Source organism: Cyanistes caeruleus, chromosome 15 (genome assembly GCF_971803275.1).
Source record: "Cyanistes caeruleus chromosome 15, bCyaCae1.hap1.1, whole genome shotgun sequence".
NCBI classification, from domain to species: Eukaryota; Metazoa; Chordata; class Aves; order Passeriformes; family Paridae; genus Cyanistes; species Cyanistes caeruleus.
The window spans coordinates 6410806-6437991 of NC_141715.1; the positions used below are offsets into that span (position 1 = coordinate 6410806).

General features: G+C 57.4%; 3 protein-coding genes and 1 long non-coding RNA gene across 7 annotated transcripts; 1 reads left to right on the forward strand and 3 right to left on the reverse strand.

The window, feature by feature from the left end:
- Positions 1-803: 803 nt before the first annotated feature.
- On the reverse strand, positions 804-5685 carry GM2A (ganglioside GM2 activator). Its single transcript, XM_086851426.1, has 4 exons — positions 5356-5685; positions 3447-3599; positions 2428-2610; positions 804-2314 (listed from the first exon to the last, which is right to left on the reverse strand). Exons 1-4 carry the CDS (start codon positions 5476-5478, stop codon positions 2159-2161), a joined length of 615 nt encoding a protein of 204 aa, XP_086707552.1. The 5' UTR covers positions 5479-5685; the 3' UTR covers positions 804-2158.
- Positions 5686-7714: 2029 nt separating this feature from the next.
- Positions 7715-10177, reverse strand: LOC111935372 (uncharacterized). Of its 4 annotated transcripts, none has more exons than XR_002867674.2 (5): positions 10085-10177; positions 9241-9475; positions 8721-8904; positions 8260-8471; positions 7715-7904 (listed from the first exon to the last, which is right to left on the reverse strand). It is a non-coding gene; the product is annotated as an uncharacterized LOC111935372 (long non-coding RNA). The 4 variants fall into 4 exon arrangements; XR_015276626.1 differs by having other exon boundaries at positions 9258-9475; positions 10085-10164; XR_002867675.2 differs by lacking the exon at positions 8721-8904.
- Positions 10178-10200: 23 nt separating this feature from the next.
- Positions 10201-19465, forward strand: CCDC69 (coiled-coil domain containing 69). The gene is made up of 9 exons (XM_023935761.2): positions 10201-10476; positions 15378-15447; positions 15853-16016; positions 16188-16263; positions 16450-16523; positions 16755-16856; positions 17056-17175; positions 17410-17507; positions 17623-19465. The coding sequence occupies exons 1-9, from the start codon at positions 10429-10431 to the stop codon at positions 17789-17791; spliced, it is 921 nt and encodes a 306-aa protein (XP_023791529.2). The 5' UTR covers positions 10201-10428; the 3' UTR covers positions 17792-19465.
- Positions 19466-19700: 235 nt separating this feature from the next.
- Positions 19701-24919, reverse strand: LOC111935524 (cationic amino acid transporter 2-like). The gene is made up of 11 exons (XM_086851435.1): positions 24465-24919; positions 24197-24352; positions 23782-23950; positions 23393-23529; positions 22795-23017; positions 22211-22347; positions 21764-21866; positions 21507-21649; positions 21000-21166; positions 20335-20443; positions 19701-20078 (listed from the first exon to the last, which is right to left on the reverse strand). The coding sequence occupies exons 1-11, from the start codon at positions 24835-24837 to the stop codon at positions 19924-19926; spliced, it is 1872 nt and encodes a 623-aa protein (XP_086707561.1). The 5' UTR covers positions 24838-24919; the 3' UTR covers positions 19701-19923.
- Positions 24920-27186: the final 2267 nt, after the last annotated feature.

Below are 27186 nucleotides of genomic sequence, written 5' to 3' on the forward strand. Positions count from 1 at the left end.
GCCGAGCCTCGAAGGGCCGCGGGCAGCGAGCGGCGGCCGGAGACGGGAACGGAGCTCGGCAGCGGCCTGCAGCACGAGTGCTGGGAGGGACCTCAGCCTGTTCCGCCTGGGGGAGGCTCGGGGGTGGCTTTTTCACGATCTACAGCTCCCTGAAAGGAGGGTGAAGCCAGGTGGCGCCAGGCTCTGCTCCCAGGCAGAAACATGACAAGAGGACATGGTGCTAAACTGCAGCAGGAAATGTTTAGCTTGGATTTTAGGAAGCCTTTCTTCACAGAGCGAGTGATTAGACACTGGAGTGGCATTGGTGGAATCACCATCCCTGGAGGTGTTTAAGGAAAGACGACATGGCACTCAGCGCCATGGTGTAGTGGACATGGTGGTGTTCAGCCACAGGTCGGACTCACAGAGCGAGCTCCTGATCACAGAGATTTTCTCAAGCTAATTGATTCCCTGCTTCTGTGATCCCCCACAGCAGGGCTGTTCCTTGGAGCAAGGCCTGCAGAGCCATACAGGTGTCAGGGTTATAGAAGGTCACCAGGATGAGTGACACCCTCAAAGCCCCCCAGCATGGGCCGTGGCCCCCTGGGCCATGGCTGTGTCCCTCTGTCCCCACATCAGAAAGCATTTGCAGATCCCTGCCCCTCACACAGAACTGGCCTCAGGGCTGCTCAGTTCCACTGGACACAGCATCTTCCACCCCACCACCTCCACTTCCCCCAGCTCACACCCACATCCACACTATTCCCAGCGAAATAAATGTCACCTCCAGGTCACTCCCAGCAACAAGAAGCACCAGCTCTACATCCTGGTAAAAAGATTTATTAAGAACCTGCAGAACCTGCCCAAAATGAGGTTGCTGCTCTGGCACTGAAGGGGAAGCAGGGGAAGAGGGTTAGTACTTCTCCAGGCAGAGCCACAGGGTGAAACAAAGCGAGTGGAGGGCACAGAAAGGCAGTGGAAGCACATCTGCATGGTGGAGGAACACCCACAGCAGTTAAGGCGTATAAAGTGCTTGTAGAAGACCAGCCCTATTGAGGGGCTAAATAACACAAGCAGGCAGGGACAGCAAGGGATGTGGGTACCTGGTGGCACCTGACACAGGGGAGTGATGACAGGCTCATGCCCTCCCTGAAACTGCAGCAATAAGGATGCTACCTGCCCACATGACAGTCCCCAGCCACAGCCAGGACGCCCCCAAATAGGATCCAGGCTGCTGGTCTTCATGCTCATCTCCCAGTCATCCAATGTTCAGGATTCTGCTGTGTTTGGGTGCCTCTGCCAGCACAGGGGAAGGATAGTCCCAGTGCAGCACCCTGCCTCAGCTCACTCCCAGAGGAAAAATGAGATAAGTGGGACTGGTCCTCAGCCAGGCTGTGCTCCAGCAGCTCATCACAGCCTTGTGTCCCCCTCTGGAGTGAGCACAGCCATCAACCAGCAACCTCTTCTGCTGCTGGGAGCATCACCAGCCTCTTGGACTCCCCTAAGCATGAATGTCCATGTAGGGCTCGGATGGTTTCCATCCTCTTGTGCTCCTGATGTTTGCCACAGGAGGGGCATGGGGAGGTGCCTTCACAGGTGCCTCATGCCACCAAGTTGGTTCCCTATGTGGGACATGGATGTAGCAACAGCAGATTCAAAACTGCTGTGTGGGGACAGGTCTCCTGCAGCCACTTTGGGGACACTTCTGCAAAACAGCCCCATGCTAAGGCCAGAGATGGTGGGAAGCAGGGACACCCTCTGCAACTCATGCTGCATCCCTCCAGCCTGCCCCAGCATTCCCAAACACTCCCCATGGACTGCTCCAAGTAATATTGCTTTTCCCTGGAATGTTTTTGTCTAAAATTGCCCTGATAGGATTAAGAGGAAAAAAAAAAAAAGAAACTGGATAAAAAATAACAACCCCAGGTCAATGCTGGAGTTAGGCTCCAAGGCCACCCTGTCCAGGCAGGAGGCACCCTGGTGGTGGGTTTGGGGACAGCAGAACAGCCAAAGGGGCCTCTCTGGGTGTAGCAGGGGAGGAGGCACTGCAGGGGGAACAAGGGCTGCCTGCAGGAGGAATGGACCTCACAGAGATGGCTTGGGACAGGATGGGGTGCAACTGGATGGGATGGGACAGGGGACCAAGCTGGTGGGGATAGGAGGGACAGTGTCCCACCCCTCAGTGGGAGTGCAGGGAGAAGGCCAGTTTGACACAGCTGAGCTCCTCCCCGCCATTGCTGACGACCACCCGGACACGGTAGTTGCCATTGGTCATCCAGGAAGGGAGTTCCACATCGGGCACGTCAAAATCGCTGGCTGGCAGGGAGTAGGAGCCCTATGGAGAGAGGGGACAGATAGGCAAGAGGTCAACCAAAAGCCCAGCCAGCACCAAAGGGCACAGAGGTACCCACTGGCACTGCCAGCGTCACCGCAGGGGCTCGGCCGTACCGCTTTGAAGGGGCAGTGGCAGGGGATGCCGTAGGTCAGCAGGGGCTCCGGGCAGGGTGTGCCGGGTGGGATGAGTTCATCCAGAATGCTGCAGACATCATTGTAGGTGCAGCTGCCCAGCTGGTCGATGCAGGGCAGCTGGATCCAGAGGTCACCCAGTGCTTTCTCTACCACCAGCACTGCCTGGAGGGAAGGTGTTCAGCACCAGCACAACCAGCAGGGGCACCCACAGCTCCTCACCGGCCAACTCCCTCATCTCCTGACCGTGAAATCTTTGGGATGTCCGTGAGGTCACTTAATGCCCTCCTGCCTCCCACCCTGCTTTCAGTTCTTCTCAACCTACAGTTTCTGTTCTTCCAACCTCACCTTGACCCCTTAAGCTAACACTGCCCAACACCTCACATCCCCACCTCCTTCTCCTTTCCTCTGCCTATCCCAAAGCAGGGTGCTCCCATCCTGTAGCTCTGGCTCTACACTCCCCAGCACTTGCCCCACAGTCCCAGGCCCAAACAGACACCATAGTATTGCTCAAGACAGCCCATGCACACTGGACAAGAGACATGTTCTGTCTCATTCCAAAACACTTCCCAAAAAGTGGTGCAGGGCAGCTGGCATGGCCCAAGGCCCCCAGAGCAGTGCTGTGGCATGTCCTTGGAGGGAGCAGCTGTGTTAGCTGCTGAAAAACAAGTGCCACAGTGACCTCCAGGAGCACCCACAGCACTTGGATTTCACTTCCCTCCTGAAGCCATTACATCCCCAAGACATGAGACAACTCAGGTGGTTTCCTAGGGACAAGGTTGTGAGGCTCCTGCTGAACTGTTTGCTCCCACCACAGGTCTCTCCATGCCCACTGGCCTGTTCTGGCTTACAGAGCCCAGTGTGCTCAGCCCTGCACCTCCCTGCATCTCACTCCCCAAGGGCTGCTCATTCCTGTACCCAGTGACAGGCATTTCCCAGCTGCCAGTGGTTTAGAGAAGCTCTGCCCTCCCTCACCACACAGAGACACATCTGGCACTTACCTTCAGAGGAGAACCCATGCTCTTGCCACTCTTGACAGCCGCGCTGACACGCAGGCTCCCTGGGATGCTGATGGGGTCAGGTGCCACAGAGAGGCTCTGCAGCACCACGGGGTCCCTCTTGTCACCACAGTTCTCCCAGGCAAAGCCACCAACCTGCAGCACCGAGGGACAGGAGAAGTTAGAGGCAGGGCAAGCCCTTTCTTGTGTTTGCAGGAGGTTTATCCAGAACTGCACTTCTGACCCCTGCCAAACATCTGCTCACAAAGAGCCAGAAAATGACCTTCAGCCCCTTCAAATGCCAGTTCTTGAGCTCCCAGCTTTCCAAGATTGAGGACATTGTAGAAACCCTGTTCATGTGTTCATTTGTATGTACTTTACACCCAAAGATTACCAGGCTGCAACTTCCAAACTTGCCTCAGCTCTGCCTCCAAACACTTTGCATGTGACCAAGGCAAGATGTATTCTTCATGCCAGTGGCACCAAGCAAGGTGTGTGGGGACAGGTCAGAGCAAGCTGGGACCAGGTGGTGGCTTCCAGGGGGATGCTGGGGCAGCAGTGTGAGGGGATACCCTTGGAGGGGCTGTAAGGTTGGCACAGCCTCCCACCTCATCCAGGATCAGCCCTACTGTTGCGAGCCCTCATCCACCAGCTCCAGCCACCTGGTTCCACATAGGAGCAGCAATCACTCGGGGACCAGATGAGCCAGGCTCATCCTCTGCCTGATACACCCCAGGGCCCTGATCCTGAGCTACAAATGAGTACAAATCCTGATCCAGAGTATAAATGAGCCAGGGAAGCAGCATTTCCCTATGGGATAATGAAAATCTACATGTAAGGAGATGTCACCTGAATGAGGGACACCACTTATGTGTCCTGTCTGAGTTAAGCGTCATGCTGGGACATCTCCCCTGTTTCCTACAAGTCCCACCAACCTCTCCAGCCACCACCAGTAAAGACACTCCGATTCAAAGGTGGAGGGATGGCAGCACTTGTTTGCATCAACCACCTCTGAGCCTGCCAGAGGCAAGTGGCAAAAAGACCAGTCCCAGCTCCCTCCCCAAGCAGGTTTGGCCGGAGCATCCCGTGTCCCCATGGCACGATGTGGGGCTCTCACAGCCGCAGAACCGGTGGAGGCTGTATTGCCTGGTGCCACGCAGCAGCCCCAGCGGGCACAGCGCAGCCCACGCAGCTGAGCAGCCCGTCCCACCATCCTGCTCGCCCGCCGGGAGCAGCCCAAGGCAGGACACAGGGCTCAGGACAAGTCGGGACAAGGGTAGGCTGCACCCCAACACTGAGCAAGAGCTGGGAGCCCCCAGCCCAAGAGCCCCCAGCCCAAGAGTCTGCAGCCAGAGCCTCCAGCGAGCTGAGCATCAGCGTGTGGCTGCAGATTGCTGCCCGCCGAGCCCCCTCCAGCCTTCCCAACCGGTTCCCTCTTCCCTCGGGCAAGCACAGCTTTCCTGGAAAATAAATTGCAATATTTCCCTCCACACCGCGTGAGAGTTACACGTGGTAATCGGCTGTGTCTTAATCAGCGCGTGTTAATGAGCCCGGCCCAGCACTCCGTGGGAATAGGGAAGAAGAACCTGGACTGGAAAACACTGATGGAGCAGCAATATGAGAGCCGGGAGACGATCATCCGAAGGAGGAGGCCGCTGGATTTCTGTGCTGAGAAGTGCTTGTAAACACTGGGTCCCTCCTGCTCCGAGCTGCCCCCAACCTCCAGCACTGCTCCCCAGCGCGGGGGGCTGCGGGGCACCAGGGGCTCCGTGGGCTCCACTCCCCTGCCCAGCCACAAACCCGCACCCACCAGCGATCTTCCACCCTGACGGGGCAGGAAATCGGAATGTCGGAGTATTCCCCCTCCCCGCCCCGCCGAGCCCCCCGGCAGCCCCCTCCGTGCCCTCCTCACCTTGCTGAGCCTCCGGGCCCCGCTGCGCTCCACCAGCAGCTGCGGCTGCGGCTGCGGCCCGGCCAGCGCGGCGGGGACGAGCTGCAGCGCGCACAGCGCCAGCGCCAGCCCCGCGCACAGCATCCTCCGGGAACGCGCCGGGAACGGCCGGGGTGGCTCCGGGGAGCTGCTCCGAGCGCTGGGAAGGCGAGCGGAGGGCAGGGACCTCGGCGGAACCGAACTGGCAGCGGCCGGCCTATGAAGCCCCGAGCAGAGGGGATGAGCCCTCTCTCCGAGCCCGGCCCACCGCCCGATTCCCCTCCCTCCCCCAAGGACGCTCACATTTTCCCTTCCCCTTTTGCTTTCTTTTTTTTTTTTTTTCCCCCTCCCTTTCCCGGTTTCGCTGCCAAGCGCAGGACTGGACTCGCAGGGATGCTGGGACGGGAGGCGCCGCTTTCCCAACCTCCCAGAGCCGGCACTTGGAGCGGGGGGCTGGGAGCTGCACCCACCCACCGGGGCACACACATCACCCCGCTCCCATGGGGGCAGCACGACCACCTCCCCACCACCCACCCCTCGGCCCAGGGCTGCGGCTGTCCCCACGTCCCACTCGGGGGTGCCCCGGCTGTGCGAGGGTCGCCACCCTCTGCTCAGTACCCGGGACCCCCACGCTCCCCCCGCGCTCCGCACAGGGCAGCTGGCAGCTGAAGAGCAGAGATATTTCAGATATTTCAGATGTTTCAGCTATTTCAGATATCTGAGACCCTCGAACCCGATGCGTATGAGCGGGGGTGGGGAGGGGGGACACTGGCATCGGGTAGCCCCTGACTGGGCAGTTTGCCACAATACCCCTACCACCCGTCCATGTGAAATATTGTATTTAACATCCCCTCTTCCATCCCTACCCCCTGTTCTGTGGATCATTTTCCAGCCAGGGCTGCCCCAGGCACCCCCATCATGCAGGAACGGTCACACGTGTACCCTTCCATCAGGACTGGCACAGTAGAATGGATTTTCCCATATATTTTGGTGGACGGATGCTTTTATCCTGCAGAGGGGACTGAGTCAACTGAGCACAGAGGACACAAGCGTGGCAGGTCTCAGACCTTCTCCCCCTGCCACAGCACATTCAGGAGCCACCTGTGAGACCTTTCCCCACAGTCAGCTCTGCTCTCCCTTGCACACGGACGCTGCTTGGCCTCCCCATATTGCTCCCAGCCCTGGGAAGGGTTGCCTGGCTTGTCCAAACCCCCGTCTCAGCTCTATTTTTAGCCTTTCGTCCTTATTTAGCAGCGAGGCCGGCGGGAGGGTGCAGGCAGGGCGTGGGAGCAGGCAGGGGACGCGGTGGATGCTGCTGCCCACCCCGAGCCGGCAGCGACAACTGCGCCGCTCATCCACTGCCGAGGCTTAAGGGTGAGGAATAAATAGCCCGTTCCTCCCACCCGGGAACCGAGCGGAAAGTTATCCCCTGGGATTAGTTTTCACTTTGAGGCCCTGGAGCAGCCGGAGGACAGGGATAAGGATAGGGATGCATGGGGAGAGGCACGGGCACAGAAGGAGCATTGTGTTTGGGGCTGGGAGGGGAGCAGAGCCCCTCACCTCAGCTCCTGGCATCACATGTTTTTCTGCTTCTCACAGCCATTGTGAGCGAAGGTTTCACTTCCCTATTCCCATCCTTTTCCACTTCATTTTGCCATGGGGGAAAAAAGAGAATAAAAGACTTTGGGAACAGGTTAACCCACATCTTTTTGCTTTGAAAAGCACAGGCAGGGACAGGAATGACTTGAAATCATTGCACTGCCTCAAGGCAGAAGTATGTGTGACCTATATCCCCACTAAAAGAGCCTGAGACTTTTTTTGGGCTCCAACATATACGAGAACTTCTGCAATTCGAACAGTTTTTTCAGCTATCTCACCCATGCAAAATCGAATCACGAGTCAGGAGGTCTCAGCAGACCTGGCTAAACACCTTGGATTTGCATTGAAGAAAAGCAGCCAGCACTTCATTACCTCTCATTTACAAAAGCAAACATTGCAAATGATGAGCTGGGCCGAAGGCTGCAACCATGACCACTCTCTGTCCACTGCTCAGGCTGCAGCTCTACCAGGACCCATCAGCCATCACCACAGGCCAACTCATCACCAAAAGCCTTCCAGCAAAATATCATCCACCTCTCTTTTTTGTTTTTTTTTCCACACACTGGGTTTCTGAAAATAAGACATACAAACAAAAAAGGCCCAAAAAATAAGAAGGGATGACCCCATCTGCACTCACAGAACCACTCTGCAAACAGACCATGCAGGGCTGGCACTGACACTTGCCATCCTGTTGTGCCCAGTCCTTACCAGCTGGAACCAGAGAGAGAGCCACAAGAGACACTTAAACAGTTTGCACAGATGCTTTTCTTATCCATAAGCTTTGGCAAACACTTTAAATGACCATTGGTACAAATTAACTCGACTTTCCAGCTGTTATCCCATTTACGGCAATTCAGCTGAGCATGTGATAAAGCCTCCTCGTCTCACTTTTCTAGACAAAACCCTGGAGATGTCTCCAGCTGCTGTCATTCCTGGGGAGAGATCAAGATAACACCAAAAAAAGACATTAGAGCAAACTTCAAAACAAGCTGAAGCTGCCTCAGGTGGGGCCACCACACCACCTCTGCTTTCCTGTCTGCCTGGGCAGGAATCCCCTGGGTGCCACAGTCCCCTTTTTCTCCAGGCTGCTACGTGCAGCCTCCAGGCCCTTGTGCTCCCCTGGGGTGCTCTGGTTTACCCCTATGATGCCATGGAAAGCCCCTGCTTTGCTCAAGAGCAGCTGAGCAGAGTAGTTTATGGCTGTTTAAGTGCTGCCCTGAAAAGGGAACAAGTTTTCAGTGTATTGGGGCAGAGGAGGATAAAGCAGGGCTGAGATGAAAGACCTACCTGTCAGGCACATATCCAAAGGAGAGATTGGAGAAACCAAGGAATTGCTAAAATCAAGCTGGAATTAGAGAGCTTTGGGGTAGCACAGGCAGGGCTTTTGGCAGGCAGCCTCACATGAACCCACAGGCTGTAGGAAGGATATAGCACGGTCTGGGCAGCCGTGTCTCCAAAAGTCAGCGATCTCTAGAAGCACAGGGTTGTCACACCAGAGCCTGCAGCAGAGGATGAGGATTGGGGTGCTGGGGCTGGCCTTGCTGAACAGGCCCATCCCCAAGCCCCAGTTCTGCCCTGCTGGCTCAATGCCTTAGCCTGATGTGACCAAGCTGTTTTTTCTCCACCACTGTCAATAGAAATCCTAACTGGAGCCCCACTTTGTGGCACAAGGGCATCCCCAAGCAGCCCCTCAGCACCCCACAGTTAAAAGCAGAAATTTCCACAAGCACATGTGCAGACTACTGGACCTTTGTGCACCAGCAAGACGTGATGGCAGCTGGACAGACTGTTCATCAGCTGCCCACACAGTTGCTTCTCTTTGCAGCCACGGCCCCAGCAATGCATACTCAGCCTGGAAATCTGCATGTGCTTTGTTGCTTGCCCCTGTAGACCTTCAGTCTCTGAAGTCTGGACCGGGATTTTTAATTAACCCTGGAGAGGTGGAGACCAGCACCTTGCACTTTTATCCCACAAACATCTACTCAGCCCAAATTACTCTCATGCAGGGAAGGAGACTTGCCCCACTCTGAAGTGCTGGGAGAGATAAGAAGTGAGGCGCTCTCGGTGGTTTCTGAGCAGTGGGAGCTGATGCCAGGAGCTGCTGTGACTCACAAAACTTCACTCAGGTTAAGCAGCACCCACCCAAGAGGACGCAGGCAACTGGTCCCACCAGTCCCCGGGAGACTTGGGGCAGCATGGGCCTGCCCCTCACCTTCCCCACCCTCCCATCCATGTGGTGTTTCACAATCTCCCCCATCCCAGGGTTACCAGGGCAAGAAAAACACCTCTGAGTCGAACGTGACAGGGCGACCAGGCACCTCCACTCCCTCGGCGCCCAGGCGAAGTGCCAAGGTGTTGGCATCCCCAGAGCCGCAGGCTGCTTGGACTTCTCCCAGGGGATATTTGGAAAATGTCAGAATAGAAACTTGTTGACAAAAACTTGCGATGTTTCCATACAGGCACAGCCTCGTGACCAGGTTCAAACACTCCTATTTCAGCAGTTCTGGGTAGTGCCAAAGGGTTTTCAGGTCAAAATGTGTGGTCATTCAGAAATGTATAAAAATAAAATTTTTAAAAGGCATTTTAAAAATAATCAAAATCAAAACATTTAGAAGAACCTGCCTCTCCTCACATTATTTTTTTAGATGGGACAGTTTCAAGTCTTTGTGTTTCCCTACGTGTTCAGGACCCATTTCCAAAGTGTAGGATTTCCTCCTGGGAAAGGGCACCCTGGCTCCAAGCCCTGCATTTGGGGTGTTTGGGATGCTCAAGAGAAGAGTGCAGTCCCTCAGGCAATATGGATCACACTGAAAGCCCTCTCCAGCCACCACGAGGACCCCCAGAGCAGAGCTCCTGCCAGAAAAAGCACCCCAGGCTCATCACTTTTCCACAAGTACCCCCACACAGGTTTGATGGGGTGATAGCAAAAGCCTGATGGATTCTGCTTTCTCGCTCTCATCCCCACTCCTAAGAGGCCTGGGGTGGGTTCAACAGTGGAAGGCCCCTGAGCAGCTGGTCCTGCTCCCACCCTGGCTCTGGTGCAGGGGTCCTGTTCCCCTTTCTCCTCGCCCAGGAGAGGACACCTCCAATGCAGAAGTCCTGCTCTCCTTACCCCACACCCACAACGGAGCATCCTCAGTGCAGGGGACCAGTGGGACAGAGCATTCCCGCAGCACCCCGGCCCAGGGCGGGGACACCCCGGGGTGGAGGGGGCCCAGGGCCAGCCCCGGGGGCGGGCAGGCTGCGGCCGGGGGCCCTGCCCGCGGCTCGGGGGTGCAGAGCACCCTCTCCCGGCGCTGCCTGTCAGCAGCTGCCGGACTTTTTTATTACTTTTTTTTTTTTAATTATTTTTTTTCTGGCTGCCAGCTGGGGCGGCTCATCCCGTCCGGTCCCGTCCGTGCCCGGTGCCGCTCGCCGGGGGATGCCCCGCGGCTGAGCGGGTCCCGCCGGGGCTCCATGGGCTGCACCGGCAGCGCCCTGCGCTGCTGCCCCGTCGGTGCCGAGGTAGCGGCTGCGGGGACTTTTGGGCTGGGCTGGGCTTCGCTCGGGGCCGGGGTTCGCGTGGGCTCGGGGCTCCGTGGGGTCGGGCTCTAGTGGGACAGAGGGTACACGTTGTCGGGGTTTGATGGAGTTGGGGTTCGCGCCGTGCTGATGTTCGCGGGGAGTCCTGCTTGCACTGCTGGGTGTTGGGGGTACCCGGCGTGGGCTCCTGCCTGCCCCGGGGAGCGCTGGGGTCGGGCGGTGTGGCTGTCCCCGGCTGCCTTGGACCACACCGGCACTGTGGTGGGGGAGGTGGCGGCGGGGACAATGAAAGCTGGCAGCCACCCGCCCTCCTGCATCCTCCTGCACCCTCCTGCACCCCTCCAGGCTCACCCCGACATCACGGGAATTCTATAGTTAAGGGGCTGCTGCATCTGGGATGGTGATGCCTGTTGGAAATGCTGGTCCCACAGAAGACAGGGATGGGTTCCCCCAGCTAGACCTTTGCCAGCCTCCCACAGCATCCTCCCTCATCCCCTTGTGCTGAAGGCATCACTCCTGTGGGGGAGCACTGCTGTAGGGGAACACTCGGAGTCCCCTCAGATCTCAGCACATCACTCTGTACTGAAGAGCTCTTTGGCAAGGTCTGAAATTATCTTCTGATTGTTATTATCATTGTTGTTGTTATTATTTGGCGCGCTCATGCTGCCCCAGTGCCGCATTGACCTCAGGAGATGTTTTTGCTGTCGGATGTGCTGTGCTTACTGGTGTTGGCTGTTGTGATTGCTGGAGGGTGGCAGGGGAAGGAGGGAAGGCAGAAAGGCCCTGTGGTGCTGCTGTACCCCCAGCAAGGGTGGCCCTTTGCAGATCCAGCTGTGAGAGTCCAGCCACCTGGGGCCACAGGATCCCCTGCTGGATGTGCAGGGGGTGCAGGCATGGAGCCCCGCAGCCAAATGCCTTTATTCACAGCACTTGCAGGCTTGGTTGCTTCTCCACATCATGGAAAAAATGCCACTCTTTGCTATGTCATAAGATCAGATATTTCTGGGCTGGTTTGCTGCTCTGAGAGCTCTCAAGAATGGGCATAGGACAGGGAGAAACAACAGCCCCAAGGCCCCAGGTGTTCAGAGCCCCACATTTACCGAAACACGGAAATTTGTCATTTGCCAGCAGACGCCTCCCTTCCTGCACTTGCCCGCTCTCGAGCTCCTCTGCTCAGCCCCATGTCACTGCTCAGCAGCAGTCACTACCCACAGAACAGCCCTGCTGCTGTGACTGAAAGTCATTCTGAAAGCAGCACCTAAAAACCCCGTTACAGCTAAAAGGCATAAGGGCAGGCATGGAGCCACTCTTGCCCATGATCTCATGTGCCAAAAGGCAGGATAGGAGACCTTCACCTCCCACTGCTGATGGGTGGACTTACAGAGTTGGTCCCTTGCGCATGCTTGGCATTAGGGGAGGCTTCAAACCCCAGGGGCAAGCCCAGACAGAAGCCAGAAGCAGGTCATGGGGTTGGGGACTCTAATGGGGCTGGGGACTGCAGAGGCTTTTGAGGCCAGTCCCAGGTTTGAGGTGACCTTGAGGAGCTGGTGCTGGGCTGGGTCTGGTGGGTGGATGACATACCAGGAGCCACTGTGTGCCCTGGGGAGGCGCCTTGGCAGCCTCATCCTTCCCTAGCACCAGTCTGCGGGCAGCAGGGTGATAAGGGAGGCACAGAGAGAGCCCAGCCCTGAGCTGTGGGTGCTGTCCCTGGGGTTTCCTTCCCCTTCAGCTCCATCCACCCGTGCTTGGCCACTCACGGTCACCGCTCACGCTTTGGTCACACTCCGAGCATCAGAGAGGCCAAGTTGCCTTCCCAAAAGGTCAGGGCTGAGGCTTGGCCACCTTCCAGGGCTGGGGTGGATTTATTTTGAAGTGCTAGGAACTGGACATGGCACCAGGAGTCAGGGAAAGATCAGAATGCAAAACTCGGGGCTGTCAACAGTGTGAAGTGTTTGCCTACAGTCTGCGGCACAGATCTGACTGTAGGAGAGGTGATAATCACCTCCTAACACAACCATCACCGTCACTGGAGGAAAGACAGCAGCAGGGTTAAAGACAGGTCCCACGGACCTGTGCCAGCATTGCTCTGGCAGCACTGAGCATCTGCTGTAGGTCCTGGGAGGTGTTAGAGTCATGGACCAAATCCTGGCCCCCTTCTCCACAGCCACAAAGCAAAACCTCCTCCCCAGAAGCAGAGTCAGGATTTAAATACTCATTTCCTGGCTCTTTGTGATTTCCTTTGCTAGGTTGCATGGTTGAATTGCTTAATGTACTTGTAAAACAGGAAAAGAGGAAGAAAAATACAGTCCAAAACCCCACCTCACGCTAAGGGCTGAAGCAGAGGCTGCAGCCACCTCGGCTGCCCACACTGTGCCAGCTGCTCTGCACTGGTGCTCCCTGCCCCAGCACCCTTGGAGATGACTCAGGTCCGGTTGTAAATCCCTATTAATCCATCCATAAACAGTTCTGCTCCAGACTATTAGAAATATTTAGTAGATACTTTTGTTTTTTTCATAGCTGGAAGGTATTTTTGGCAGAGGTTTCCAAGACCTTACAGGATGAGCTGTGGATGGCCCCCACCTGCAGGATGTATCAGGCTGCTTCTTCCCCTGGCCAAAGCTGTTCCAGCTGGAGCAGTTCCCAACCTGCTCCTTCCACACGAGGTGGATTCCAGGATGATTTTCCAGCTCTCCAAAATGCACTAGGCGATACCAGAGGTTTGGGTGCCACAAAGCTTCTCTGGAAGTGACAGTGGAAAGTCCCTCCATATTTCAGAGCTTTCAGCCAAATTCTGCTGTTCACACCAGAGGTGGAGCTTTTATCCCAAAGGCCAATTGAGTGCTTATGACTAAAATTAGCTCTAGATGCTGTTTTAATTGCTCCTAGAGGTGGGAAGGTGCCTCACTCATAGCCTCAGGGCAAGTATTTAGATTTGTCTGTTGATGCTGGTGAGCCTGTTACTCGCTTGAACTATTTCTGAGTTCAGTACAGGTGTATCAAACCATCTTCCTTTAGAGGCTGAGGTCCCATCCTGCTGGATTTGGGGTGTGGAGGTGAAGATTCCCCAGGTCTGTGCTGTGGACATTGCCTGTGCTATGGAGGTGACCAGCCCTGGGCTCTCTGTCCTTAGGCATCACTTTTCCCAGTGAGCAGGACAAATGCAGCAGAGGTGGTTTGGGGTCCCTCCTGGAGGTGGTAACAGCATCCTGCTCTCAGCTCTGCTGAGGTCATCCAAAACTCTTGAAGTCTGTGTCACCCGCTGTGTCAGGACGATCCTCCTGCATGGCCTTTTCTTGCTGAAAAGCGGGGATATGGGGTGGGGGGCTAAGGGAGGGGACCTTTTGGGACTCCTATGATGCCCTCAGGACTGCAGAGCCTCGACTGTCTCATTCATCTCTCTCCTTGATCTCTGTACCCCGACTTCAAAACCCAACACAGGACATAGGTACGTTAAATACCAGGGAGATGCACACTGGCACGAGGTGTGGCAGGGGACAGGCGAGGATTCCTGGGGACCCTTTGCAGTCAGGTGTGCCAGGATTCAGCAGCATCCCAGGGCACCCCACGCTTTCAGGGTGAGCCGTATGGAGAAGGAGAACAAGCCCTGTGTACTCTGACTGCCGGGTGCCTCCTCGCCCCCTCGCCTGGGCCACGTTCAACGCCGTGGCTGCTGATGCCATAGAAGGGAAGATAAAGCCGTGGCTTCCCAGAGGCTTGGAGCTCTCCTGCTCTCTGGAACTGCGCCTCCCTCCAGCTCCAGAAGGGGGGCAGCAGGGGAGGCGGAGACAGGGGTGTCTGTTTGCTTTCCCTTGCTTTTTTCCCAAGCCAGGCTCCCTAATCCGGGCTGTATTTGGCCGCGCCGCTGTGCGCGGGGCCGAGCTGGGGAGCAGCCGCTCAGCAGGTCCCGGCTCCCTGCAGGCAGCACGGCTGCTTTCCTCAGGGACTGGTATTTGTAGGGGCCTGGAGAGCAGCAATGTGTCTTCAGGTGAATTTTCTCGCCCCTGGCACATCTGTGCCCTTACCCAGAAGCACAGCTCAGTGATGAGCATCAGGGATCTGAGCTGAGAGCCTGTGAGTTTTGCTTCTATCTTTCAGCAACTGATAAAAATATATCCACTCCTTTTTTTTTTTTTTTTCCTTCTTCCCTCCAAGTGACTAAATTAAACCCATGCAGGGCTGGAAGGCATCCCACGGAGCTGTGTTGCTGGAGGCAGCTCCCGGCTCTGGGTTATCTCAGCCCCGTGGCAGCAGTGGGAGCGTGCGGGAGTGCGGGGCTGTGCAGCACATTCCTGCGCTCCTGAGGTCATTGCTTGGCCACCGCCTGCTCTCGCCTGCTGCCAGCCCTGCACAGGGGCTGTATCGCCTCTGATTTATGGTTATTTTTCATTTCTCACGCCTGCTCCAGCTGTGTCAAAGCCCATCTGTGTAAGGCCCTGGCAGAGGTGTGTGTTTGGGGGGCTGCAACTAGACTGACCTGAGCATCCCAGGACAGGAGGAGGGTGGCAAGGGAGTGCCAAAGCTGGAGCCCTGCCAAGTGCTGCCTGCTCTCCCCCACCAAATGTTTTGCTGCTGGAGCCCATTTTGCACCAGCACCAAGTTGGTGGGATGTTGTGAGCATCCCCCAGGTTTTCTAGTTGAATGCCACATGGTGAACTGTCTGGGATACAGGGAATGGGCATGAGCTTGAGGCTGCCTGATGGGCAGTACATGCACACCCATGAGTGCTCAGGGATGGGAGAGGGCATGGAGCTGGGGAGGGACTGCTGCTCCCTGAGCTCTGTGTTTGAGCAGAGCTGAGGCAGGCTCAGTGCAGGGTGTTCTCTGCCTGCAGCCACCTGCCCCTCTCTGTTGCCCTCTGCTCCAGCCCCCTCTCTCTCTGCCAGAGACAGCTAAAAGCCCAGCAGCAGAGGGGACCGGCTTCCCAGGAGCTCACGGCCTTGAAGACAGAGAATGGTGAGAAAAAAATGTGTTTTCCCCCTGCTTTACTTTCTCAGAGTGACATTAAGGAAGCAGTGGACAGGCCCCGTCATGGCACCAGGGAGGATGGGGATGATGTAGCTGCATGCTGGTGCAGGGGAGCAAACAGGGCATCCCAGAGACAATGGCATCCCCTCCTCTCAGTCAGACAGGTCATCCCCAGAACAGACCTGACAAGCTCTGTGTCCTCTCTGAGCCTGCCAGCACCATCCCAATCACTGCTAATTTGGACTAGTGAGACAGAGGGAGGTGTTTCTCCAGTGGGAACAGGGCAGTGCTGAAGCCAGCCCATGGCACTGGCAGGTTCAGCTGCCCAGGATGTGCAGGCAGCCCAGACAGTGGGAGGCAGCCAGTGCTGCTCCAGCCTCATTTGTTTTGCAGCCAATGCCTCCCTGCTTCCTGAGGATGGGGAGAAGGCAGCGCGGCCGGAGGAGTGGACAGACAGCGCGAGATTCCTCCAAGGCCAGGAGGAGGAGGGGAAAGAGCGGCTGCAGGATGCCGGCCGGGCAGGCACTTCCAGCATCTCCCAGGACATTGAGATCCAGGTCAGCTGGAAGGGCTGGTGCTGTTGGAGGCGGCAGCTGGGCATGGAGTGTGTCACCAGCCAGGTCTTCCCTGGGTTGGGGAAAGGAAGGGTCTAAGAAAGGGTGAGGAAGTCCAAAGCAGTGAAGCTCTGCATCCCTTACACTGGGATTTCTCATCTGACTGCTTCCCAGGTGGAAAAGGGAAAAGAGCTGGAGCTGAAGGAACAGCTTGATGCCCTGAGGAGAGAGCACATGGAAACCCTGCAAGGTGTGTTCCAGGGCAGTAGGGCTCCCAGCAGCTCCCCTCCCCTCTCCCTGCTACTGCCAGTGTCCCTTTGGCTGCCTGGGGGGACATGGGGATGCTGCTCCCTGCTCTCCAGAACTGTGGGGTTCAGGTGTGGCCTGCTGCCCCAATGTCCCCACACTGGTGGCACTCAGCTCCTGTTCCCCACAGAGCTCCAGAGAGCATATGAGCAGGAGAAGCTGCTGCTGACAGAGTCCCACCACAGATCTGAGGCAGCCTTACAGGTACCAGCAGAAAACCCCTGGGTGGGTGGGGGCTTGTGGAGGGCTTGAGGACCATCTGCTGGCTCTGCCATGGTGCCCCATGTTCTTCAGTGGTCACCTCAGTCCCTGGTGTGCTCAGGGACCACATCAGCTCTCCAGCCCTGGCGTTATTTTGGTACCACAACCCAGCAGTCCCCAGGCTCCGAAAGAAATCCCAGATACCACATTCTGCTTTTTCCCTGGTTTTCTTAGGAGACAATTCAGGTACTGAATTCCCAGCTGCAATCCTTCCAGGAGAGGATGAAGCGGGTGGAGGAGTCACTCTTGAGAACAGACTACAAGAAGCACATCCAGGTGCAGGGAGGGGTGTCAGGGAGGGGTGTCAGGGAGGGGACCTGCTATGGGGTGCTGACCCAAGACAAGAGGCCTCTCTGAAGGGCCCTGGCAGGGTTGGGCTGGAACCAGGGGGGAGCACAGGACAGCTGAAGGGGGGGAGCAAAGCCTGTGCCAGGGAGGCACTGAGGTCCCTTGGACACAAGTGATGGCCCTGCAGGAGCACGGGAGCCCCAGCCCCTTCTGGGAGCAGGAGCTGGAGAGCCTGCACTTCGTCATCGAGATGAAGAACGAGCACATCCACGGCCTGGACAAGAAGCTGCTGCACCTGAAGAACGTGGTGGGTTGAAAGGGGGGGTCACAGGTGGGCTTTCCTCTTTTCAGCTCCTCTACCCACCTAAATTCTGCCCAGAAACCACAGCTGGAGCAAAGGTGGATAGCGCCCGTTTCCTCTCTTGGCACGGAGAGGGGATGTGGGAGCGACGCCACCAGAGCAGCATTTCAGCCAAAATGGGGTGGCAGGGGAGTCAGAAGTGCTTCCCAGCTCTCTCCTCACCCTCATGCCTCCTTTCAGGAGGAGAGGAACCTTCTGCTGGAGGAGAAGGTGAAAACTCTCCAGCAGGAGAACGAGGACCTGCAAGTTCGCACCCAGAACCACTTGGTCATGGCGAGGTAAGTGCCGGTCCCAGGCGCAGAGGTGGCACTGTGATGGGGGACAGGTGGCAGTGCAGGGACACAGCGGGTGCTGTGCCCGGCGGCTCCGGCAGCCCGTGCCCTCTGCCCGCAGGCAGCTGTCCGAGGAGCTGCAGGCCGCCCGAGGGGCGCTGGAGAAGGAGGCGCAGCTGCTGGAGCAGGCTCGCCGGGAGAAGGAGGAGCTGCTGTACCGTGTGCTCAAGGCGGGGGACGGCAGCCCCTTCCCCATGGCTGCCGGCGAGGTGCCCCTCATCGCCACGTAGCAGCGGGGGCACCGCGCTCTGCCGGGGACTGCCGGGGCTCCCCCGCAGCCCTGCGAGCCCCGGGGCTGCTCCCACGAGTGCCCCCAGCCGGGGCAGGGCTCCGGGCTGGCCGAGCCTCACGGACCGGAGTGATGGAGCCATTCACGGGACACTCACGCCTGCATTTCCCCAGCCCGTGGGGGGCTGCAGAGGGACTCTGGCCCCCCACCCACGCAGTCCCTGCAGCCCTTCCTCCGGTGAGGGCTGGCTGGGGGTGAAAGGGGTCAGCCAGGACACGCAGACTTGCATTGGGCCGGACCCGACCCAGCACTTGGCTCTGAGTACAGACAGCAGCAGGGCTGCCCCAGGGCACGAGGACGATGAGGCCACTAGGACAGGATGGGGACGAGCATCAGGAGGATGAGGAGGGCACTGAGGACATGGTGTTAACCTCAGCAGGCAGGGCTCCTACCCATACCCTCCTATTCCCATCACCTCTACCCTTCAGCAAACATCTCCCAGGTATTGCTCCTGCAGCTCAGGTGTGTCCCAGCTCACTGCCACGAAGACCCCAAGCCCTACTTGTCCCTGCTGACCATCAGCAGCACCACCAGTCCCATCTGCTCCCCCAAAAGCTGGACAGAGGCTGGAGCTGCACATTCAGGGAGGAAAGCATCCTCCCAGGGGGTATCAGGCTTTGGCACGTCACATCCCTCTGCTCGAGCTGATGCATCCCCAGCAGGGAAGGTGCTGCCAGCATGGCTGTGGGTCAGGGCTGGATGCACACAAGCACTTTCCCCTGAGTGTGGTGGGAGTCACTGCTCTGGGGCTGTCACAGGCCTGTCCCCCTCCCAGGGCTGTTTAGCCAGGGCTCTGTGTGTGTGTGTGTGTGTGTCTGTGTGTGTGAGTATGGAGGTGTGTGGGTGTGGGTGTGTGTGTGCTGGCTGTAACGATCACAAATCTGTAAGAAGCAGCAGCCTCAGGAATCCCATGGCAGTGGTTTGGGGGACTGCTGCAGGAGCGTCCCAGAGTGGGGCTGTGTGTTCCACACCCCGTACAGTGGGAAGAAGGGGAAGGGTGGGAGCTGGGACCACAAAGACTCTTTTGAGTCTGAAGCTCCAGATGAGGTCCTTAAGGCCAATCCCCATTTTCCTGCTCCTTTCCTCTTTTCCTTCATTTCAATGGGCTCCCAGCTCAGGGCAGACCTGGACCCTCCCAGCATCAGGGCCACTGCAACAGCCACTTCCGTCCTTTGTGCTGACCCTTATCATGAACAGAGCAGCTGAACAGGCAGCCAGGATAGATGTGGGGTCCAGCTCTTACCCACACACCTCCATGGAGTGGCCAGAGGGGGAAATGGGGAGCCTGCTGTGTCAGAGCCATGTCCCACCAGGGCACCCTCTGCTCCACACATCATCTGTGCCTCCCCCTGGTGCTGTAGCACCAAAGCAGGGGATGCCCCAAAATCCTGCCTGGTTATGGCTCAAGGGATTAGGATTTCTGGACAAAGGGATATGAGGCTGTGGGGTCTGGGATCCTGCTCTGGACACCTGATACCATGTCCCAGTGCCCCAAAGGCAGATCCTGCGTGGGACTTGGAAGAATGTGCCCGACACTGGGAAAGGGGACACTGGGAACTGAGGAGGAGGAATAAATGAGTGCAGAAAAGAACTTGCACACTATGAAGACGGAAAAGCTTGGACCTGGCAGTACCTTGGTGGTCATGGGGGGAATGACAGGTCAGCTCAGGCTGGGTGCCCAGGCAAAATGGAGAGTTAGGACAGCACAAGAAGCCTTCACCCATTGTGAGCAGCTGAAGGAGCAGGGTGGGCAAGAGGGCCTGTGGGGGGCTGCAGGGAAAGGTTTCAAATGAAAAAAAAAAAAAAACAAAAACAAAACCACAAAACCACAGCCCAGCAACAGCAGCAAAATCGCTTGTGTGCTTTATCCCCTCCAAACAGAATTCCTTCTGCAGGGGCTCACTGTGAGGATTTGGGTTGCTCAGGAAGGTTCACCAGACTCGGGGAAGCTGCTCCTGCAGCTCTGGCAGGGCTGGCCTTCTCTGTAGGACAGGACCCACAGCCCAAGGGGCTTCCTTGCCACCTGGGCACAGGATGGAGGAAGCCAGGCACTCAGGAACTAGCCATCCCCTTTTATTGCCCTGGAGCAGATGGGCACAGGGCAGTCCCACAGGGCTCCAGGGCCACCTCCCTGGCTCTGCTTCCTGGCAGCTCCTGGGGACCTGTCCCTTCAGGCCAGTGGCTCTCGGTGCTGTGCCAGATCCCATAGCCAAAGTAAATGAGGAAACCTGGAAAAGGGCAGAACAGGGTGTGTATGGACTGTTTCTCTTCCTTCTCCTCCCACCCACTAAGTGCTCACCCCTTCCTTTAGGCCACCTATCAGAGGACACAGTGCTCCCACCACTGCTGGACATCAAAGGTCAGCATCTCCTCCCTCCCCACCACCACTCAGAGCAGCGTTAGTGCCACGGGCTCTCAAACCACCAGAGCCCCACCCAGAGGGGCTGGTGCCAGCTCGGGGGCCTGGTGAGTGGCTGTGCTTACCCACAGCCATCCAGAGCAGGTACCGCAGCCAGGCGGCCGCGCTGAGCTGGGCCACCAGCACAGTGTTGATGGAGATGCTGAGGAGAGGCAGGAAGGGCAGGCAGGGAACCTGCAGGGAGCACAAGGGTAAATTCCACAGTTAAATACAGCTCTTTGCTGCTTTGGCTAGTTGTTCACAGGCAAGAGGAAGCCCGGCCTGGCTGTGAGGTTCAGAGATCCAAGCTGGAACTGCAGCCTGTGCTGGAGAGGGATGTTTGTGGATGGTGTTTTGGCTGACAGGTCCTGCACTGGGGCAGGAGGTACAGCAGAATTTGAGGTGGGAGGCTGCAAAGCATTCATAAAACCAAGCCAAGGTGTTAAGGCCAGGTATCTTTTTACTGAAGAGTAGCTGATTCCCCAGCAGGCACAGGGCTCAGTTGGGAGATGCCCCTTCAGCCCACAGGTCATGGGGTGAAGAACCCTCATGGCCCCTATAGAAAACCCCACAAGCTACATGCTGCCTCCAGCAGTACCTTATTAACGTGGATGCAGCAAAGATGTGCCTGACCTAAAGCTGAGGGAACACCAATGGCTTCCTTTCCCCACAGGGCTGCAGCACTTGCCTGCTCTCTGTGCTCCAGGTCGTTCTTCCTGGGTACATCCCAAGGGTTGGGCTGGGTGCTCACCATGAAGGATGCTCTGTCCCGGCTCTGAGGCTGCCTCCAGATGAGAAGAGCTGCTGCCAGGATCCCCAGAAGAGGCAGGGCCAGAGCTGTGATGCACCAGGCACCCCCAGCCCACAGGCAGGGCAGCCCAGCAGCACTCACCCAGCTCAGGGCACAGGCCAGGGTGGCTGCAGAGGGACCACGGTGTCAGGGCAGCTTCCCTGGACAGGGCCAATCCCTCTCCCAGGCTGCCATGGTGACAAATGACAACCAGGGGACACGACTGGGTGGCTTCTCATGGTGGGTTTAGCTTTTCCCTCCAGTCTGGGAAGCAGAGGGAGCAGGAGATTTCCTGAGGTCCCCTTGGGGCAGCCAGATGTGGGAGTGGGGTGAGGGCAGGAAGGAGCCAGGCAGCTGCTGGGTGGTTTTCAATGGGCAGGAACCACCAGCCCTTGCTACAGCAGGGATGTCCCCCATGGCTCCCCAGTGCCAGCTCCTGTAGAGCCCATCCATCATTCCCAGACATACCTACAGCTGTCAGAGCCCAGACCACCACAGCAGAGGAGCGAGGGGTGGCACGGGGGGGCGGCTGGACCAGGTGGTCCCACCAGAGCTGCACAGCTGGGACCTTCCCCGCAGGAGTGTCCCGAGCGCTGGGCTCAGGCCGATACCTGAGGAGCAGACGTTGGAGGTCAATGCACATAAACCTGCACCTGCAGTGCACCCAGGCCAGAGCCTGTCCCAGGCATGGCCCACACCAGAAGCCCTGTCCCCAGCAGTGTCACCTGAGCAGCAGCACACAGCCAGCCACCATGGAGTAGGCCAGCAGTGTGCCAATGGACATGGTGTCTACCAGGGCCTTCAGGTCAAAGAGAAGGGCCAGGAGAGCTGTGGGGAAGAGAAGCCCTTTCAGCCTCTGAGCAGAGCTGGCAGTGCTGCTGTGCCCACCTCAGTCATACTCTCCTGACCTCCCATATCCCCCTGACACCCTCTGCAACAGAACCTCGATGAATTGATGACACTTTGGTCACTAGTACAAAGCATCCTGTCACCTCCTGCCTGGCAGAGGCTGAACCAGTGTCTGGGACCCCATTGAGATGTCTTCACCCACCGTGAGGAGCTCTGTGTCTAGGTGAAGAGACATTGCTCAGACAGCTGCAGTCAAGCTAGAGGGAAAGAGGACACCCAGCAAGCCCTGCTCGCAGGTAAGGGTAACCCAAGCACTCACCCACCTGCCACTCCCCCAGACACCAGAGTTGCCACCACCGGGCACTGACGGCGACTAACTTTGTTCAGGGGTTTGAAGAGGAGCCCATCTCGAGCCATTGCATACAGGATCCGTGGCATGGGGAGCATGGAGCCCAGGAGGCTGCATGAGAGAGGGGAGGAGATGGGGGAGAGGTGGGGAGGATTCCAGGAGGTGCTATCCTGCCTTCTGCCCCTCCAAGGGAGCTCCCATTCATCTGTATGGCCTATAACCTTCTCAAGACCATCTAGCAAGATCATCACCTTCCTCACCACCAGATGAGGGACAGTGTCAGGGAACACAGGGGTCTGCAGTCACCTGTGCATGCCAGAACACCTCAGCCCACTCTTGTGGACATGGTGCCACCTGACCACTTCCTCCAGTGACATGCAACAGGTTTGGCTGCTCTCAATCAGGAAGGAACCAGGGTTTGTGTGGAAAGGGTTTTGGCCAAGAAGGAAAGGCAAGGAGGAATTCGGGAGGAAGGGGATAGGGATATATCCTTGGATGTGTTACAGCTCCAGTACCTTGCTCTGAACCACAGAACCACCATCAGAGGACTCTCCTCACCTGGTGCTCAGGGCACACAGTGACCCCACAGCCACGGCGTACTTTGCAGCGCTCCAGCCAATGTGCTCAAAAGCCACTGGCAATGGGCTCGTGGTGTCCAGGAGGTAGTAGGGCATCATCAGGGTGAGGGCAGCAGACACCCCAAAGTAGGCCAGGAAGCAGATGAGGAGGGACAGAATGATGCCCATGGGGATGGATCTCTGTGGGTCCCTCACTTCTTCCCCTGGGGAGGACAAGCTCAGCTGTAGGAACAGATGCTCCTTTAATGTACATGGCATGCTAAGATCCCAGCTCAGGCTGGCGAGCAGATCCTATATCCCCCCAAGAAAGGACACAGACCTTCTGGCAATGACCACTAGATGTTCTAGTGAACATCTATCCCAGGGATATTGGGATAGAGAATGCCTCTGCTTCAGGATTAGCCCAGACATTCCACATGGACCCTTAGAAAGGGCAGGAGGGGGTGGCTGCAGCACAGAGCTGGGAATGTGCCCATTTCCCAGCCTTACATTAGTTCCCAGAGCTGTGGGGCCACTCACTGCCACAGCCCCCCAGCCTGCACGGAGGGTCCCAGCAGCAGCACCCCCACCTCACTTACCTGTGGTAGCAATGCAGTCAAATCCAACAAAGGCATAGAAACAGGTAGAGGCTGCAGCCAAGGTCCCAGTGAAACCATAGGGCATGAAGCCTCCCACCCCAAAGGCACTGGTCACGTTGTCCACCATGGACTGGTTCCTGGGAGGAGGAAGAAGAGTCAGGCAGTGCACGGGGGTCAGTGCAATGGGACTCCAGGATGGTGTCAAGTTGAACAGTCCATCCAACCCACTCAACCCATAGCATCAACCCAGCAGGGCTAAGGACTTTGTCTCTTTGACACATTTCCAACAGGCAGAAACAGAGAAAGTGGTACCTCCTGGCATAAAGCATTGGGGTGTTGACACCCACCCCACTCTGAAGGCAGCACGGGGAGAGTGAAGCCCCTCATACCCAGCCTCGTGGGCAGCTGCCTGTGGCAGGTCGTCCTCCCTGAGCCTCCAGTTGCTCATGTCACCTTTGATGAAGCCACTCACTGTGACAAAGAGCAGGACGAGCACATTGAGAGCTGTGAAGGCTTTGTTGACCATGGTGGACTCCTTCACTCCAAAGGAAAGAAGCCCTGGAGAATAAAAAATCAAAACTGGATGAGCCCCCTAGATGACACCAGGGTAGACATTACCAGGGCGGGTGGAAAAGGGGGGCAGTGGTAGATTCAGGACAACTTGCAGATTTCCCCAGTTCCCTATTCTTTGCTGAGGGAAGTGGCAAAGCCTCAGAGGGGTCAGCCCCATTCTGAAGAGCCCATGGTGGGGTGAGGAGCTCATCATCACCCTGATGGAGAGTGGCACAGGGGGAGGCATCCTACCTGCCAGCAGGACCACCAGGCCAGCAGCAAAGGCATCTGGGTGCTCTGCCAGCCCCACAGAGCTCATGGCTGCGTGAGCACCCAAAAACCTCCCCATCTTCTCGCCGAGGAGCTGGTCAAAGGTAGCGCTCCAGGCCCGGGCGACGCTGGCTGTTCCTGGGGAGAGGTGATGGCTGTGTTCTGGTGTTCTGGTGGTCCTGGGAGGTCTCAAAGGACACCCAGCAAAGCCACCAACACAGCGGTGGGAGGGATCACGAGGGCTTTATACCGATGACGTAGGACAGCAGCAGGTTCCACCCAGCGAGGAAGGCCCAGAGCTCGCCCACTGTCACGTAGCTGTAGAGGTAGGCAGAGCCGGCCAGGGGCACACGGGCCCCAAACTCGGCGTAGCACAGCCCTGCCAGGGCAGACACCACAGCTGCAATCAGGAAAGAAAGGACGATGCTTGGGCCAGAGATGGTCTTGGCCACCTCCCCTGCCAGGACATAGACACCGGCCCCCAGCGTGCTGCCCACTCCCAAGGCAACCAGATCCACGGTGGAGAGGCAGCGGCGGAGGCTGGAGCCCTCTGAGCTGGCCAGGACTCGTTTCCTGCGGGAAAGCAGCTTCAGGACGGAGTGTAGGCGGCCCCAGCACGGCATCTGCAGGAGAGGAGAGCAGCAGGCATGAGGACACTGCTGCCTCACGGGCACTGACCACCCTGGGGATGTGACACAAACCCAGCCTCAGTGGTTTGCTTGCAGCTCCCACCATCCACACAGCGCTCATGGACTTGCTGGGTGCTGCCTGTTTTCTGTCTCTGCCACAAAACCAGCCCATTTTGGAGCAAGATGGGGCTCAAGAAGCTGTGCTGCTCTCTCATCCCCAGTGACAAGTGGAGCTGTGCATGACTGGCGTTTGTTTGGTTCTGTCCAATTTGTGAGAGGGGACAAGGACACGTGTTTGTCCCCCTGCCAGCTCAGAAAGTGCTGTTGCTCCAGCAGCCTTGCCAGCAGCAACACACAGCCAGGATTATCCCACCTTTGACACTGAAATGATTTGAAATGCAGAACCCATGCCAGAGAAGAAAGGATGGGAGATGCTCTGCTTCTGGAAATTGCCTTGAAGTGCACTTGAAGGACTCACCTGCTCAGCTGGAGATGCTCGCACAGCACCTGTAACTGTGGGTCAATGGCACAGCTCAGGTGGAGGCTGGATCCCCTGGCCCATCACCAGTAATGCTTTGGCTTGCTGGGAACACCAGTGGGGATGTCAGCCTGGCAGAAACCCCAAATTGTGTGACATCTTTGCTTGGGGGAAGGTGTGCTTGGTATGACATGCCTGGGGTTTGTGTTTTCCCCCAGCCTGCACATCCTTTCCCAGGAGCTCCAGGACTGCAGAACCTGCCTTCACATCCCACGGTGTTGCCAGGACCTCCAGGTTACCCCACATCAAAGCAAAAGCCATGCCACACACTCCAAATGCCATAATCTGCTATTTACACGTACAGGAGCTGGCTGGAAACCCTGTCCAGTGGCACATCCCTCTGGCACAGGGGACATGTCATCCCTGCTGTGGCGTGGAACTGGAGGGGGACAGGGACAACCCTGCCTGGCACCCAGACCCGCAGGATGAGGTGTTCCTGGTGGGATCTCCAGGATAAATGCTGTGCCTTGGGGGTGAGGAGCCGCTGCCCTCCCGCCCCCCCAGCAGCGCCCACCCTCTGCACAGCCCCAGCCCCGCCCAGGGCACCTCGCCCCGGAGATTTTACCTTCTCCTGCAAACAAATCACTCACCCCAGCCATCCTTTGCTCCAGCGGCAAGCTGGTGGGGACAACGAGCACCAGGCATGCCCCCCTAACGCTCTCCCCTTAAATCCCTTGTGGGAGCACCCTGGCCCTCCCCGCTCTGAGCTGCACAATGCACAATCTATGCAGAAATATTTTTCCCACAACGCCTTCCAAATCATACACACAGCCTGCAATGCTAATAGGCTCAGAGGCATTATTGAGGGAATTTCATTTTCCAAGCCCCCTGGGCAGGTGGAAGGGAGCTCTGTCCCACACACCAAGACCCACATCTCAGTCTGTGGAGCTGGTTTTGGAGGAAATTCGGGCAGAAAGGAGCAGTAACAAGGCTGGGATGGGGTTTAGGGGTGCGTGCACCTAAATCTATGACTGACCCCAGCTCCCCCTGGGGAACACAGAGGGAGGTGAACAGGTCCCTGAATGGACTGCAGCACCAAGGCAGAGGAGCACAGACCCAGCTCCATGGGATGCTTGCAGCAGCATGTCCAGCTGTAACTCCCCGAAGCAAAATCCTGAGGCTGCTTGCACTTCCCTGGTATTTGGGCATTCCTGGGGTGTAGCACACGGGGGCTGAGCAGCAGAGTTCAAGCAGGGGCAGGGGTAAGTCCAGAGTTGGGCTTAAATGAGGACACAGGGCTGTGTGAATGGGGGTCCCAGGTAAGGCTCCTTGGGGACAGTAAGGCACATGAGTGTCCTTGGGCACCAGCATGGCTGTTCTGCACAGCTGCTCCTGGCAAGGAGAGGTCATGGAGGAAGTGATGGGGTGACCTGGTTGGTCATCAGCATCCTGGGAGAAGAGGACCAAGTCTGGGCTCTGAGGGGAGGCTGAGAGAGGTGTTTTGGTAGACATGCCTGGGATGAAGACCTAGCTTTGATTTTATTGTAGACAATGCTCAGGCTGAGTATGCTTACAGTATTTTGGGACAAAAAACTCTCAGGCTGTGGCTCAGCCCATCCTCTGGTTTTCAGCTGGCAAGGAGCAGAGGAAGGGAGCAGGAGCCATGCAGGAGCAATGCAAGGAAGGATCCAGAGCATCTAAAGCATAGATGTACACCAACCACAAGGCTCCCATGTCCTGGCTCTATGGGGCAGCCCCATACCTAGAGACCCTGTGAGCTGCTGGACACTGCGAGCACCTCTGGGGCAGGGGGGCTCAGCATACCATGGCCCAGCTGGGGAGAGCAGGGCTGTTGTCCCACGCTG